Consider the following 15,000-nt stretch of genomic DNA (forward strand, 5'->3'; position numbering starts at 1 on the left):
CATATATATATATTTAGATATTTTTATATGAAATTCTTTTCAACCTTTTTTATTTATTTTTAGTTTTCTATGTAAATTTATTACGGCTTCAATAACCTATATGATGTGACATCAATTTTCATAGACATAATCAATCAATCAATCAATCAATCTCTCTCTCTCTCTCTCTCTCTCTCTCTCTCTCTCTCTCTCTCTCTCTCTCTCTCGTCCTCCTCAAGCCAATCCACACTATCTCGGGTTGACACTGAATCTCTTTTGATGCAACCATTCACATGAAGAATATTTCATTAACCACGTGAAGGCTGGAATAAGGTTGCATGAAAACCACTGATAGTTAAGTCTCGAGAGGAAAGTCCAGAAACATTTCATGCAAGCTTTATGGAACAAAATGGTGATTTAGGTAAAAAGAGGAGGCGGAAAGAATACAAAAGGAATAGCTCTGTATTCATAAAAATGTAACGATAACAAGAGGCAGAATTAAATACTGAATATAAAATTATTAACAATTACAAATTGACGCATAGACCCCTCAAGACATGCAAGCTTTTGAGTCCCCTGAAAAACGGGAACTCAGTCAAATGTTGTGGAGGCCCATGGTACAGTGGTTACGTTTCAATCCAAAATTTACAACTTGTGTGTATGTTGCATATACACAGTAACTTATATCTAAAAGACTACAAAAGGCTATATCTTGCTGGAAAACATAATTTTTTATAAAAGCCTAAAGTTTTAAAAGACCAAAAATTACACCCCCATACCCTGTCAAGTCCACAAATAAAGTCAAAGAAAATATAGCCAAAATGCTTAAGCCAGTAAATTTTCCGGACCAAAATCGGAAAACTCTGGCACTTCTTATGCCTGGAAGCAAATAAAACTTCTCGTTCACCTGGCATCATTTGCATCCCACCTTCTCACTGGATGAGTTCAGTGCGAATTCATCAACACGGGTTGAAAAAGTTCCTCCCAAACTTTCAAGGTTCCTTACTCGTAGACTAAATTATATCCGAGGCACCTTATCTGGAAAACGATGAGTCTAAATCACGAGATATCCGAACCAGAAGCAAAGTTACGGCCATCAAAAAAATATTCGAGTGGAGAAAGGATCATCCAATAAAGAAAGGCTGCTCGCCGGCATAATATGCTGACTACCCCAATACAAGGGAAAAGATTTCCGGTGAGAAATGAGCAACAAACTTCTTGATTCTCGCAGCTGCCTTTCTTCCTCTCCTCTCCTCTCCTCTCCTCTCCTCTTGTCTTTTAAATGCGAGGCTTTCTTTAAGATGCAAGGAAAGAATTCGACTGGAGAGCTCTGTCCGACATATAATTCTTATTATTATTATTGGGAGATTTGTATACTTTCAAAGATAACAGTAATGTTATTATGTAAATCTTATACCATAGGGGTTACATCATATGCCACAATATATCAGATTCCTTTCATCATTACAACTTTCATACCTCGGAACATTTTACCCCTTCCCACTGCTTTCAGCCCTAGATTATATTACGAACACCTAGTGAACATGTTCATTTCCTTAATCCAATAACTAAAGCCCGATAATGATTTTATCAGCCCCTGTGAGAAATGCTTACTCACGACCAAGGAGCTTCATCTTTGTTTCCCTACACGACGGAATAAAAGGAAATTCGTCTAATCGCTGACTCATCCCTTCTTCTGCTTAGACTTCGTTTCTGAGGGCGCCGCAAGATGGCATCACCGTCTCTTTTTAGTAAGTATTTTCTACTTCAGCTACGTCCATTAGGTCATCCCTTCCCACTCCTACTCTGGAAATTAGAAATCTTGATATTGTCCCGTTCTGTGGTTGACTCTTCCCCTTTACTGCCACGATGAGTTATTTTCTCACTGCTTTTGTTTTCCCTGACTCTTGCAATATCCCGTCTTCCCAGAGACGAGCATATTGATTCCTTCGGGGTAAAGCTGCTGTATTACCTCTCTTTCTCTTTCTTTTAAAATATACAATCAAGGTTTCTACGTGGCAGTACATATGCTCATCATACGAAATACATACTTATGTGTAACCTATCCTATAGCCATTTTATTTCAAGCCGAACAAAGAGTTTTTCTCAAAGACGTTCCCGTCTATTTGTAATGAACGGCCAGAAGGAAAATACGGCAATACTGATTTGATAATCGTTATCAAGAAAAGGATCGTAGAAGAACACTTGCACATTGTTCTGACATTCTCTTCTTCCAATGAGAACACGAACGATTGCACCTTAAAGGATTTCTCTGGAAGTCGTAAAAGTGAACATCACAGGAATAGTTTCAACGCATCTTTACACTGAATACATCATCGCTACACAGACGAGTGAACACATTCAATCTCTTTGACAATTAGCAATTCGAAAAGGATTGGACAAAATATCATGTACTGCGCAAGATGTTATATACTAACAAGGATTTAATTACTAAATTTATCAAAGCAAAATTAAAAACGATTTGAAAATATTATTCATAGGCAACTATGCCCATAATTTTATAGTATGAATGTCTCCCGCAGGGAAGACATAACTTTATCACAAGCCGATGACACTCGTAAATGTCGGATTGCTTTCTACTTCCTATTTCTATCTGCTACAATAATTGGTGCAGCTCCGACCACATTTGCCTTAAGATGTAAAAATGGATAAAAATGTTTCAGAGAAAATATCAAGATGCTCAAATTTGCTTTGGTTCAAAAGTACGCTCTGCTAATCTTTAGTCTGGAAATGCAAAACTTCTGCCGACCTGTTTCCTCACTTCCAAAACACAACTGACGTGGTGGCGCTAATGCCTGACGCCAACTCGTTTCTTCTACTTGAAATCTCCCTTTGTTAATCACAATTAACCAGATAACCAAGGTAAATCATACGATTAGTAGTATATATATATATATATATATATATATATATATATATATATATATATATATATAAATATATAATATTACTGATCGGTTGATTTACCTTGATTTACCTTGGTTAACTGGAACTGACAAAGGGAAATATCAAGTAGAACAAAACATTAGCGTCAGGCATTTGCGCCATCACATCATTTGTGTGCTATATATATATATATATATATATATATATATATATATATATATATATATATATATATATATATATGTATATACTTTATATATATATTTATTGCATATATAAATTTCTGACTCCTATTGAGATCGAACCCATGTCTTTCAAATTTATTTCTGTTCCACACGTGATTGTGTGTTCATTACTTTTATTAATATATATATATATATATATATATATATATATATATATATATATATATATATATATATATATATATATATATATATATATAACCAACCATCCACTAAATACTATCCAATAAGAGATGTAAAGCAGATATTGCAATCTCACATCATATCGAGCCAGTTAGTAATTTCGTGATACATATCTGGAACCACTCAAAATAAGTAGAATGCGTAAGCAAAATCCTTTCAAACATGAGACCTAGATCACTTTCCAGTAAAGGTTGCCACAAACAGTTTTTTTACTCTCTTCAAGTATTAATGCAAATGTGGCTTTCCCAAATTACAACAAAACTGATACAATACTTACCTTGAGAATAGAATATAGAGTTTAGGCCAAAGCCCAAGCACTGGGGCCTATGAGGTCATTCAGCGCTGGATAGGAAATTGAGAGTAGGTAGGTTTGAAATGTGTAACAGGAGGAAAACCTCGCAGTTGCACTATGAAATATTTGTTAAGAGGGGTTGGATAAGAAGATGGAACACAGATAATATGAATGGAAGTACAGTAAAAGGAATGAAAGGGATTAGAGCTAGGGGCCGAAGGGACGCTGCAAAGAACCTTTAGTTGCCTACAGTGCAACCTGTGGCGTGCAATGACGGCCTACCCAGATGTTACAGGTGATACTTGTGGAAAGACAGAGAGGTATTTAAACCAAGCTAATACAAATTCCCTACGCCAAAACCTTTCCAAAATTCTTGCTACAAAGGGTTTAATCATAAAAAAGACACCTGATAAGACTGAACCACCTTCCCCTAGACCTACCTTCCTTGCGGTGGCAGCCCTCCTGGCCCTCGCCCTCATGTGCCTCCTGTGCTCAAAGGTGCCTCTGGCTCTGGATCGCTTCATAGCTCTCTTCGTGGCGGCACTGACGCCTTTCCTGAAGTCGCTATGCCTGCGATGGTGGTGCTTGCGGTGGTGGTGGTGGTGGTGGTGGCTGGTGCCTTCCGCAAGAGACACCTCGTCCTCCCTCCTCGAAGTCTTCTTCTTCTTCCTGGAGTCCTTCTTCGAACCCCTGCCTCTCTTGTGCTTCTTACTGAGTTGTTTTTTTCTCTTCTTCTCCTTGTTATCTTTCCGTCGGTGTCTTCTAGGATCACGAAGACGGTGTTGGGCTCGACTAGTGGTGGAGGCAGTGTAGGAGGGGGAGGAGGTAGTATAGGGCATCGGAAGAGGAGCACGGGTGAAGTTGAAGGTATCATAACTGACGGTGGGAGGGTTTAGGTAGGAAGTGTTGGGCCCATCGAGGGCCAAGGAGGCATCCCCATAGGAACTGGGCACCTCTTCCGTTAACTCCTGGAGAGTCAGCTCTGTCTCATATTCCTCGTTTGGGAGGGCAATGTCGCTGATGAAACCCACTGAAATAAAAACAGAAAACAAACCCATTAGTGCCGAGCTAAACTATTTTATCTAATCACTATCCTATGAATGGTTTACCCCAGTGGGGTGAGCATTACCACGTTCAAACCCTCCTGTTTCACCTGTGCACATTTTGACAGAGCAATATACAATTATATCTAGTTTTCACTTTTCTCTCTTCCTTTCCTAACATCCTAGCTGAAACTCACAACAGTCGTCTAACAACCAGATACTTAATTCACTGCCCAAATCAATAGAGAGGAAAAATTACACATATAATACAGAAGTGTACATCTGAGGTATACAGGTATAACATACTACTTGAGAAAACACTGTTACAACGACGGCTGACCTTACATAAACTCTAGATGATTAAATGTTAGCATGAAATAGATGAAAGAGCTAGTTGATGGATGGAATGGTGGGATGAGGACTGACCGGAAGTACATCTTATCGTTATTTGATTGAAGGGGAAAATTGGAACCAACTTAACTTGAAAAGGAAGGGGTTACAATGGGCTGTAGATGTAACTAACACCAATGATCTGAATTAGAAGAACGTTGATGGGATTACAAGTGATATTTTGCAGTATGACCGTGACGAGTTTGATGAAGTGAATAACAAGGGTCTGTAAGGTACGTCTACACGAGGGAAAGGTTCCGAAAGAATGGATGACAAAAAGAATTGTCCCACACTATACAGTTCAAGGTGACAGAGTCAAGTATCGTAATTAAGGGGGCTTAACATTTCTTGGCATATCTGGGATGGTATTTAATATGATTTTTATTAAGAAAGTAAAACACATAACAGACAGATTGCTAAGGAAAAACAGTCAAAGTTTAGATCAGGAAAAGGTGTGTAAAGAAGCTTTTTATTAGAATGGAGTTATATAAGTTTAAAAGTAAAGGAAAAAGGTTGAATTTAGCATGCATGGACCTAGAAAAGCTCGCGTCCGAATCGATGGAAGTAAAGTATATTAGAATAGGCAGATGGTACAAGTGGCTGGTTTAGTGTAAAACTGGGTTTGAGATAAAGGTGTGTTACATCCACATGGCTGTTCAATGTTATTACTGATGGAGTGAGAAGTCAGAGAAAGAACAACAGATGTAGGTGGAAGGCTGTGGGATAAGAAATCTAGTTGTGAACAGAGTGTGGAACAGTTGAAATCATCAGATGGTGCTGATTGGGGATTGCAGAGGGAAACTACAGAATCTCGTAAAAGAGTCTGATGTAAGCAAGAATAAGGTTCCAAGGTAAATCGAAGCGAGGAAGGTGGAGTAACGAATGTCAATATTGACGGTGGCAGAATGGTGGCAGGTGATTAGCATAAACATTTAGAATTAAACATACCAGACAGTGGTAACATGAGAGAAGATGTGAATCGCGGAACAGGTGAAGCAAGGAAGGTAGCAAGGTTGGTGCAAAACATTGGGCAGAGACTTTATCTGTCCATGGAAAACAACGTGGGACTCGAAGAATGTGGAGTGGGGATGCTGACTGAGAATGAGAGAAGAAGGTTGAAGCTGTCGAGACGAACTGTTTGCCATTTACTGTGACATCAGAAGACTGATAAGATAAGAAATGTAGCTATATACAGAAGAGGTGGTGAAAAGGTTAGTATAGGTGAAACGATGGATAACAGTATTTTGAAAAGGTTCGATCATGTGGATATAAGGGATGAGTATAGGATGGTAAAAAGAATGTTTAATTCAGCAGAAGTGTTGAGGGGAAGAGGATTTATAAGGTTGAAGTTTTTTTCCAAGAAGAACGAGAAAGAACCCAAGATAAGCGTGAAAGGCATATTGTCAGTGAAGGTGGGTTCAATGCCCTACTGATAAACCTTATGTATGCATATATATATATATATATATATATATATATATATATATATATATATATATATATATATATATATATATATATATATATATATATGTATATGTATATGTATATATATACATACACACACATATATGCATATATATACATTTTACAAGTATGTATACATATATATATATATATATATATATATATAATATAAAATTCCAACTATAGTGTCCCCTATCCAAGAGCAAACTAAATACTGAATAGGTCATTGGAGAGAGTAAAGAATGTTACATATGCCTTTAAGGAAATAAAATTATTCTGAATTTTTTATACACTCCGCCAAGGGTAAGTAATTCAACAATCCCCTTCCCCTCCGAAAACACGCACTCAGAAGTCATTTATCAAAATCCGGGTTTCTCCCAAAATCGTAAGACTTGTTCCCCATCATGAGGCCCACCTCGTATAAGCTTTGCATAAAAATGGCGACATTACGTTTTGCGCAACCTGGTAAACAACAAACTAACGAAACCAAAAACAGAAAAAGCGCCAACTTCGTCGGTAATTGTTATCATGGAAACAAAGGTCACATTGTGAATGTCGCCATCGCTCAGGATCTGATTAAAGTGAAATGAAAAACCAGATAAAAAGTGGAAATGATTCAGACAATAATGGAAAAGTTTTGGTCGGCCTGAACCAAATTAGCCTCGCTGTCCGACTACGTCATTTTCCAAAGGAGGGATATATGAGCAAATAAAGCTGTTTTCAATTCAGGCCAAACTTTTATAATGTGATGTGATTCAAACGAAGAGAACTGGCGAAAAGCAAAACATGGCATCCAATAAAGCTTGGGAAATGTGCACCATTACTGCAAATGGAACTTTTGTCGCCTGGGGCTTAATTGGCGGATATTCATTAGACATCTTACTAATTACTGAGACATGGATCGGTGAGTTTAAATACTCGGAAACTGCTGGCTTTTCCGGGAAGTTTTTTTTTTTTTTCTTTCGTCTTGTGCATATAAAAGATGGGGAAACATCGGCAATTTCATATCAATTAAATCTTCAACGAATTACGCTGGATGATTAACGAATTTGGAAACGTCTAAATATCACGAAATTTCCAGAGAAACCTGAAATCCAAGGATTTTTATTTCATTCAATGTAAGTGAATTATGCGACTCACAATGAAGTTTCCATGTTCAAAACAAGCTGGTTTTTAATTTTTTATATTATACATGATGCAAGATCACTGCTAAAACATGATGCAAGTTAACCGCTAAAACTAAAATTGGAAATGGGTACACATTAAAAGAATTAGAAATACAAATCAAAAAAAGTTTTCAAAAACAATGCGACGATATGCATACTATCCAGTGGAGTACATTCGAAAAAAAAGAAAAGAACTTGCCTAAAAATGTCATGGCTACGAAAGAAAATGGGGTATTTCCAAGTTTAATGAGGCTTCACCTTAACAATCTAGAGAAATCCAAATTAATTCTGTTCCTGTAAAGTGAATGGTGATATTATACAATGTTACCTCTGAAGGAATGTGTCACCAAAGGAATACAATGTTTACTATGAGGCAGACTGGGCTTTTCCTAAACTGGCTTTTTATTATTCATAAATTAGCATATTAGCAAGTAACGTAATATTTATAGAAAAAATGGTGACTTAGCATAATTTCCTTTTCTAAAGATGATATAACTAGCTTAATCATGACTTTAAAGTCCTTAGGAAAAAATATTGGAATGTTACTAATGTCATCAACACAATCATACCCAACAATGCCGTTGCTGGCTGGTCTCCGGAATTGGAAATTGTAAGAGGGTCTTTGCCTAAGCTGATAAACGTCGAGTGTTTGTTTAAGAGCCACAGGTTCATGGATCATGGTGGATGTCAAACCACCTCTCATGCGTGCTGTCCATAAGGATACTAGCAATCTTATAATCATGTCCATAATGCTGTTGTTAGATTAAGCTGGCTTTGCTCTGTGCAAGCACGGGGTCTTGGTCTTACGAGCAGCTCACAAGTGCCCTTGGCAGTTTTGTACAGGAGAGACATAGATGCTTAAACCTTTCATTGCTGTTCTTATTGCATAACCAGTTGAGACTGAGGCAAAACTTAAGGGCGTGAGCTTTAAAATAATTGTACAGGTCTGTTAAAGAGGAAAAGAATAGGATAAAAATGACATATTTAGATAACAAAACATTTTGACAGGGGGAAGGTAGTACAGAGTAAATATCTCTCTGCTGACGAGAGGACAGTAGTAAAATGAAATATGTTACACTTTCGCGCCATGGTTGGTGACACCAGAAACTATACGTCTGAAATATATGAAACGAAAGCTTTTGACACATGGAAATAACGGTTTCAGTGCAATGTAAAGTTTTATATAAAAAAAACAAAGTATTATTATACATGCAGGTGCCATCAAAGACTAATCAGGCTATCTCGAATTTTCCATGGTGCAGGAGAACGCAGGATGTTGACTTGCAAAATAGACTAATATGTTAAGTGTTCTCAAACACGCTTCGTAACACGATGAAAACATTATGATGATGATGCTTGCATTTATACACTTTTAATAAAAGTCCTTTCTAAAGTATACATCTATTAAAAATTAAAACTACCATTATGAAGACATGTCTTACGCTAATTTATTTATATATTGATTTCTAAAAACACAACTTTGTAGTATTAAATGTGCTAAGGTCAAGTCAGTCACCGAACATGGCGTTATAAAGAGCGAGGTTTTCTTTGAAAACGTTAACTTACTTATATAATCAATAAACTTCAAAATTAGATTAAATTATTGTGACGTCACACTATCTTACCGTAAAGCAATTTTTTTGTGAATAACTGTCAAATCTGTGAGACTATAGACACTTCCAAAACCAAATAGGAATTTTATCCTTCTCAAAATAAAGCTTCAGGACGAGAAATAAAGTCTTCAGGACGATAAAGAAAAAAGCTCTTTGGCCAAGAAAAAAAAATTTGGAGGAAAAACAAAGAAAGCTGTTGGGCGAGAAACAATCTCTACAATAGCTACAAGCAAAACAGACATCTTATTCAAACAAATTCATTTTCAACTCAAGCATGGTGTTTGCAAAACTAGTCCATTACTGTACATTGGACTTTCTCAGAAATATCCACTTCAATGGTAATGTATCACCTACGTTGACAGTCATGTATTCATGTCAAAATGATGAAACTGTGGCCCTCCGACCAAACAAGGCAGAAAAAAAAATCAATGAAGCAAAAAAGCTCATCAAAATTAATTTTCATCGTTTTCCTGTGCCTCCTCGTTCTTTCTTTATAAAACACTTCTAATATTGGGGTTACAACAATCTTAAAGAACCTTAGGCAACTCTGTTCACATATATGGAATACTATTGCCTTCTAGCCTTTAGAAGCTAAAAAAATCTCAAAAATTATATAAATGGCACACCTTAATGACTGCGCCAAAATAACTTAAAAATCAACAAATAATGAAATAACAGGAATATAAAATGAATAAAAAGAATGTAAAATGACAATCAGAAAAACACCAAATTAATGGAAAAGGAACTATAAGGAATAGGTTAAAGACTCCTAGTTTCTTTATAAGAGAGCTTGGTGTATGTGTATCTATGTACGAAGGTTAATGAAATATCTAATATTTTATAAGGAAATAAGAGAGGGAAAAGAGGGACGGACGTTAACTTATATGGAAATAAGAGCTGGAGAAACGGGACGGACTTTATCTTGTGGAAATAAGAACGGGAAAAACGGGACGGACGTTATTTTATGTGGAAATAAGAGCTGGAAAAACGGGACGGACGTTACCTTATATGGAAATAAGAGCGGGAAAAACGGGACGGACGTTGTCTTATACGGAAATAAGAACGGAAAAAGCAGGAAGGGAGTTATCTTGTATGGAAATAAGAACGGGAAAAACGGGACGGACGTTATCTTATATGGAAATAAGAACGGGAAAAACGGGACGGACGTTATCTTATATGGAAATAAGAACAGGAAAAAACGGACGGACGTTATCTTATATGGAAAAAAGAACGGGAAAAACAGGACGGACGTTAACTTATATGGAAATAAGAGCTGGAAAACCGGGACGGAAGGACGTACATTATCTTTTATGGAAATAATAGCAGGAAAAACGGGGACAGACGGACGGACTTTACCTTATAAGGAAATAAGAGCAGGAAAAATGGGACGGACGTTATCTTATAAATAAGAACGGAAATAAGAATCTTATATGGAAATAAAAAAAAACGGGACGGACGGACGTTATCTTAACTTATATGGAAATAAGAACAGGAAAAACAGGACGAACGTTATCTTTATGGAAATAATAGAAATAACGGGGAAGACGGACGGACTTTACCTTTATAAGGAAAAAGAGCAGGAAAAATGGGGATTTGACGTTATCTTATGTGGAAATAAGAACAGACCGGTTATCTTATGTGGAAATAAGACCGGGAAAGACGGGACGGATGTTATCTTATATGGAAATAAGAACGGGAAAAACAGGACAGACATTATCTTATAACGAAATAAGAACGGGAAAAACGGGACGGACGTTATCTTACATGAAAATAAGAACGGGAAAAAAGGGACGGACGTTATCTTATAAGGAAATAAGAACGGGAAAAACGGGACGGACGTTACCTTACATGAAAATAAGAACGGGAAAAATGGGACGGACGTTATCTTACATGGAAATAAGAACGGGAAATGCAGGACGGACGTTATCTTACATGGAAATAAGAACGGGAAATGCAGGACGGACGTTATCTTACATGGAAATAAGAACGGGAAATGCAGGACGGACGTTATCTTACATGGAAATACGAACGGGAAAAACGGGACAGACATTATCTTACACGGAAATAAGAGCGGGAAAAACAGGACGGACGTTATCTTATATGGAAATAAGAACGGGAAAAACGGGACGGACGTTATCTTATATGGAAATAAGAACGGGAAAAACGGGACAGACATCTTATATGGAAATAAGAACGGGAAAAACGGGACGGACGTTATCTTATATGGAAAAAGAGCAGGAAAACGGACGTTATCTTATATGGAAATAAGAACGGGAAAAATGGGACGGAATCTTAACTGGGAAAATGGGACGACGTTATCTTATATGGAAATAAGAACAGGAAAAACGGACGTTATCTTAAAAATAGGAAAAACAGACATTATCTTATATGGAAATAAGAACGGGACGGAAATCTTTAAAATAAGAACAAAAACAGGACGGACGTTATCTTATATGGAAATAAGACCGGGTTATCTTACAGAAAATAAGAACGGGAAAACGGGACGGACGTTACCTTATATGGATATAAGAACGGGAAAACGGGGAAAAAAAATAAGGACGGACGTTATCTTATATGGAAATAAGAACGGGAAAATGCAGGACGGACGTTATCTTATAAATAAGAACGAAATAAGAACAGGAAAAAATAAGAACGGGAAATGGACGGACGTTATCTTATATGGAAATAAGAACGGGAAAATCAGGACGGACGTTATCTTATATGGAAATAAGAACGGGAAAAACAGGACAGACATTATCTTATATGGAAATAAGAACGGAAAAATCAGGACGGACGTTATCTTATATGGAAATAAGAACAGGAAAAACGGGACGGACGTTATCTTATATGGAAATAAGAACGGGAAAAACGGGACGGACGTTTTCTTATATGGAAATAAGAGCGGGAAAACGGGACGGACGTTATCTTATATGGAAATAAGAACGGGAAAAACAGGACGGACGTTATCTTATAAGGAAATAAGAACGGGAAAAACGGGACGGACGTTATCTTACATGAAAATAAGAAAAAACAGGAAAAAAATAAGAACGGGAAAAACGGACGTTATCTTATAAGGAAATAAGAATGGGAAAAATGGGACGGACGTTATCTTATATGGAAATAAGAACAGGAAAAAACAGGACGGACGTTATCTTATATGGAAATAAGAACGGAAAAACGGGACGGACGTTATCTTATGTAAAATAAAAATAAAAATGACGGGACGGACGTTAAAAAATAAGAAAAAACGGACGGACGTTATCGGGAAAACAGGACGTTTTCTTATATGGAAATAAGAACGGGAAAAACAGGGACGGACGTTATCTTATATGGAAATAAGAACGGAAAAATCGGGACGGACGTTATCTTATATGGAAATAAGAACGGAAATAAGGACGGATCGTTACCTTATACATGGAAATAAGAACGGAAAAAACGGGACGGACGTTATCTAATATGGAAATAAGAACGAAAACAGGACGGACGTTATCTTATATGGAAATAAGAACGGGAAAATCGGGACGGACGTTATCTTATATGGAAATAAGAACGGGAAAAACGGGACGGACGTTATCTTATATGGAAATAAGAGCGGGAAAATCGGGACGGACGTTATCTTATATGGAAATAAGAACGGGAAAAACAGGACAGACGTTATCTTATAAGGAAATAAGAACGGGAAAAACGGGACGGACGTTATCTTACATGAAAATAAGAACGGAAAAAACGGGAAGGACGTTATCTTATAAGGAAATAAGAACGGGAAAAACGGGACGGACGTTACCTTACATGAAAATAAGAACGGGAAAAACGGGACGGACGTTATCTAACATGAAAATAAGAGCGGGAAAAACGGGACGGACGTTTTCTTATATGGAAATAAGAGCGGGAAAATCGGGACGGACGTTATCTTATATGGAAATAAGAACGGAAAACGGGAAATCTTATATGAAAATAAGAACGGGAAAAACGGACGGACGTTATCTTATATGGAAATAAGAACAGGAAAAACAGGACGGACGTTATCTTATATGGAAATAAGAACGGGAAAACGGGGGACGTTAAAAAATAAGATCGGGAAAACGGACGTTATCTTATATAAGGAAATAAGGACGGACGTTATCTTATATGGGAACGGGAAAATCGGGACGGACGTTATCTTATATGGAAATAAGATCAGGGAAAAAAGCGGACGGACGTTATCTTATATGGAAATAAGATCGGGAAAAAATAAGAACGGAAAAGGGACGGGACGGACGTTATCTTATATGGAAATAAGAACGGGAAAAACAGGACGGACGTTATCTTATATGGAAATAACGGGAAAAACGACGCTTATATGGAAAAAGAACGGGACGGGCGTTATCTTATATGGAAATAAGAGCGGGAAAAACGGGACGGGCGTTATCTAACATGAAAATAGGAGCGGGAAAAACGGGACGGACGTTATCTAACATGGAAATAAGAGCGGGAAAAACGGGACGGACGTTATCTTATATGGAAATAAGAACGGGAAAAAATCGGGACGGACGTTATCTTATGTGGAAATAAGATCTTAGGAAAAACGGGACGGCGTTATCTAACATGAAAATAGGAGCGGGAAAAACGGGACGGACGTTATCCAACATGGAAATAAGAGCGGGAAAAACGGGACGGACGTTATCTTATATGGAAATAAGATCGGGAAAATCGGGACGGACGTTATCTTATATGGAAATAAGATCGGGAAAATCGGGACGGACGTTATCTTATATGGAAATAAGAGCTGGAAAAACGGGACGGACGTTATCTTATATGGAAATAAGAGCGGGAAAATCGGGACGGACGTTATCTTATATGGAAATAGGAGCAGGAAAAACGGGACGGACGTTATCTTATATGGAAATAAGAGCGGGAAAATCGGGACGGACGTTATCTTATATGGAAATAAGATCGGGAAAATCGGGACGGACGTTATCTTATATGGAAATAAGATCGGGAAAATCGGGACGGACGTTATCTTATATGGAAATAGGAGCGGGAAAAACGGGACGGACGTTATCTAACATGAAAATAGGAGCGGGAAAAACGGGACGGACGTTATCTTACATGGAAATAAGAAAACGGGACGGGAAAAAAAATAACGGACGGACGGACGTCATCTTATAAAGGAAATCAGAGCGGGCAAAGCAAGACGGACGGACGGACGAGTGGCGTGACCAATACCATAATCCCCGGCATATACATGGTGGGGCATAAAGAGTGAAACATCGAATTAAATATAGATTATCAAGTAAATTGAAAAGGTGAAGTAATAAAAGTGATAATCAAAAGAGGGTTTCACTCGAAAAAAAGTCGTACCGGAAATGAATCCTTGTCAAAGCAAGCGTAATTTGGAAACTAGTAAATGAAAAATGGAATTGAATATATGAACTGAGAGAGAGAGAGAGAGAGAGAGAGAGAGAGAGAGAGAGAGAGAGAGAGAGAGAAAATGATAAAACAAAAATGAGTGGAAAGAAATGTACTTACAACCGGAAAACGATGAAAAAACGTAGAATATTCAAACTGGATGTCCTGATATAAATTTATAAAACGTTCATCACCTCAGACCATGAACACTCTCATACTGAACATACCAACAAACTACAGTGCAATATACTGATGATACTGAAACTGTCATCTAACTAAAAAGAAAGAATACAAAGGTTAAAGTAAAAGCAAAGGAAAAACAAAGAC

At 37.4% G+C, this 15,000-nt stretch overlaps 1 protein-coding gene across 1 annotated transcript in view; it reads right to left on the bottom strand.

The window, feature by feature from the left end:
* LOC136852535 (tolloid-like protein 2) overlaps positions 1–15,000 on the bottom strand; it is an 886,642-nt gene that overhangs the window by 304,925 nt on the left and 566,717 nt on the right. Inside the window, exon 2 of the mRNA XM_067127262.1 lies at positions 4,047–4,636. Coding sequence (XP_066983363.1) covers positions 4,047–4,636 — 590 coding nt within the window. The remainder of the gene's footprint in view (positions 1–4,046; positions 4,637–15,000) is intronic.

The sequence above is a fragment of the Macrobrachium rosenbergii genome, chromosome 25, assembly GCF_040412425.1.
Source record: "Macrobrachium rosenbergii isolate ZJJX-2024 chromosome 25, ASM4041242v1, whole genome shotgun sequence".
NCBI lineage: Eukaryota > Metazoa > Arthropoda > Malacostraca > Decapoda > Palaemonidae > Macrobrachium > Macrobrachium rosenbergii.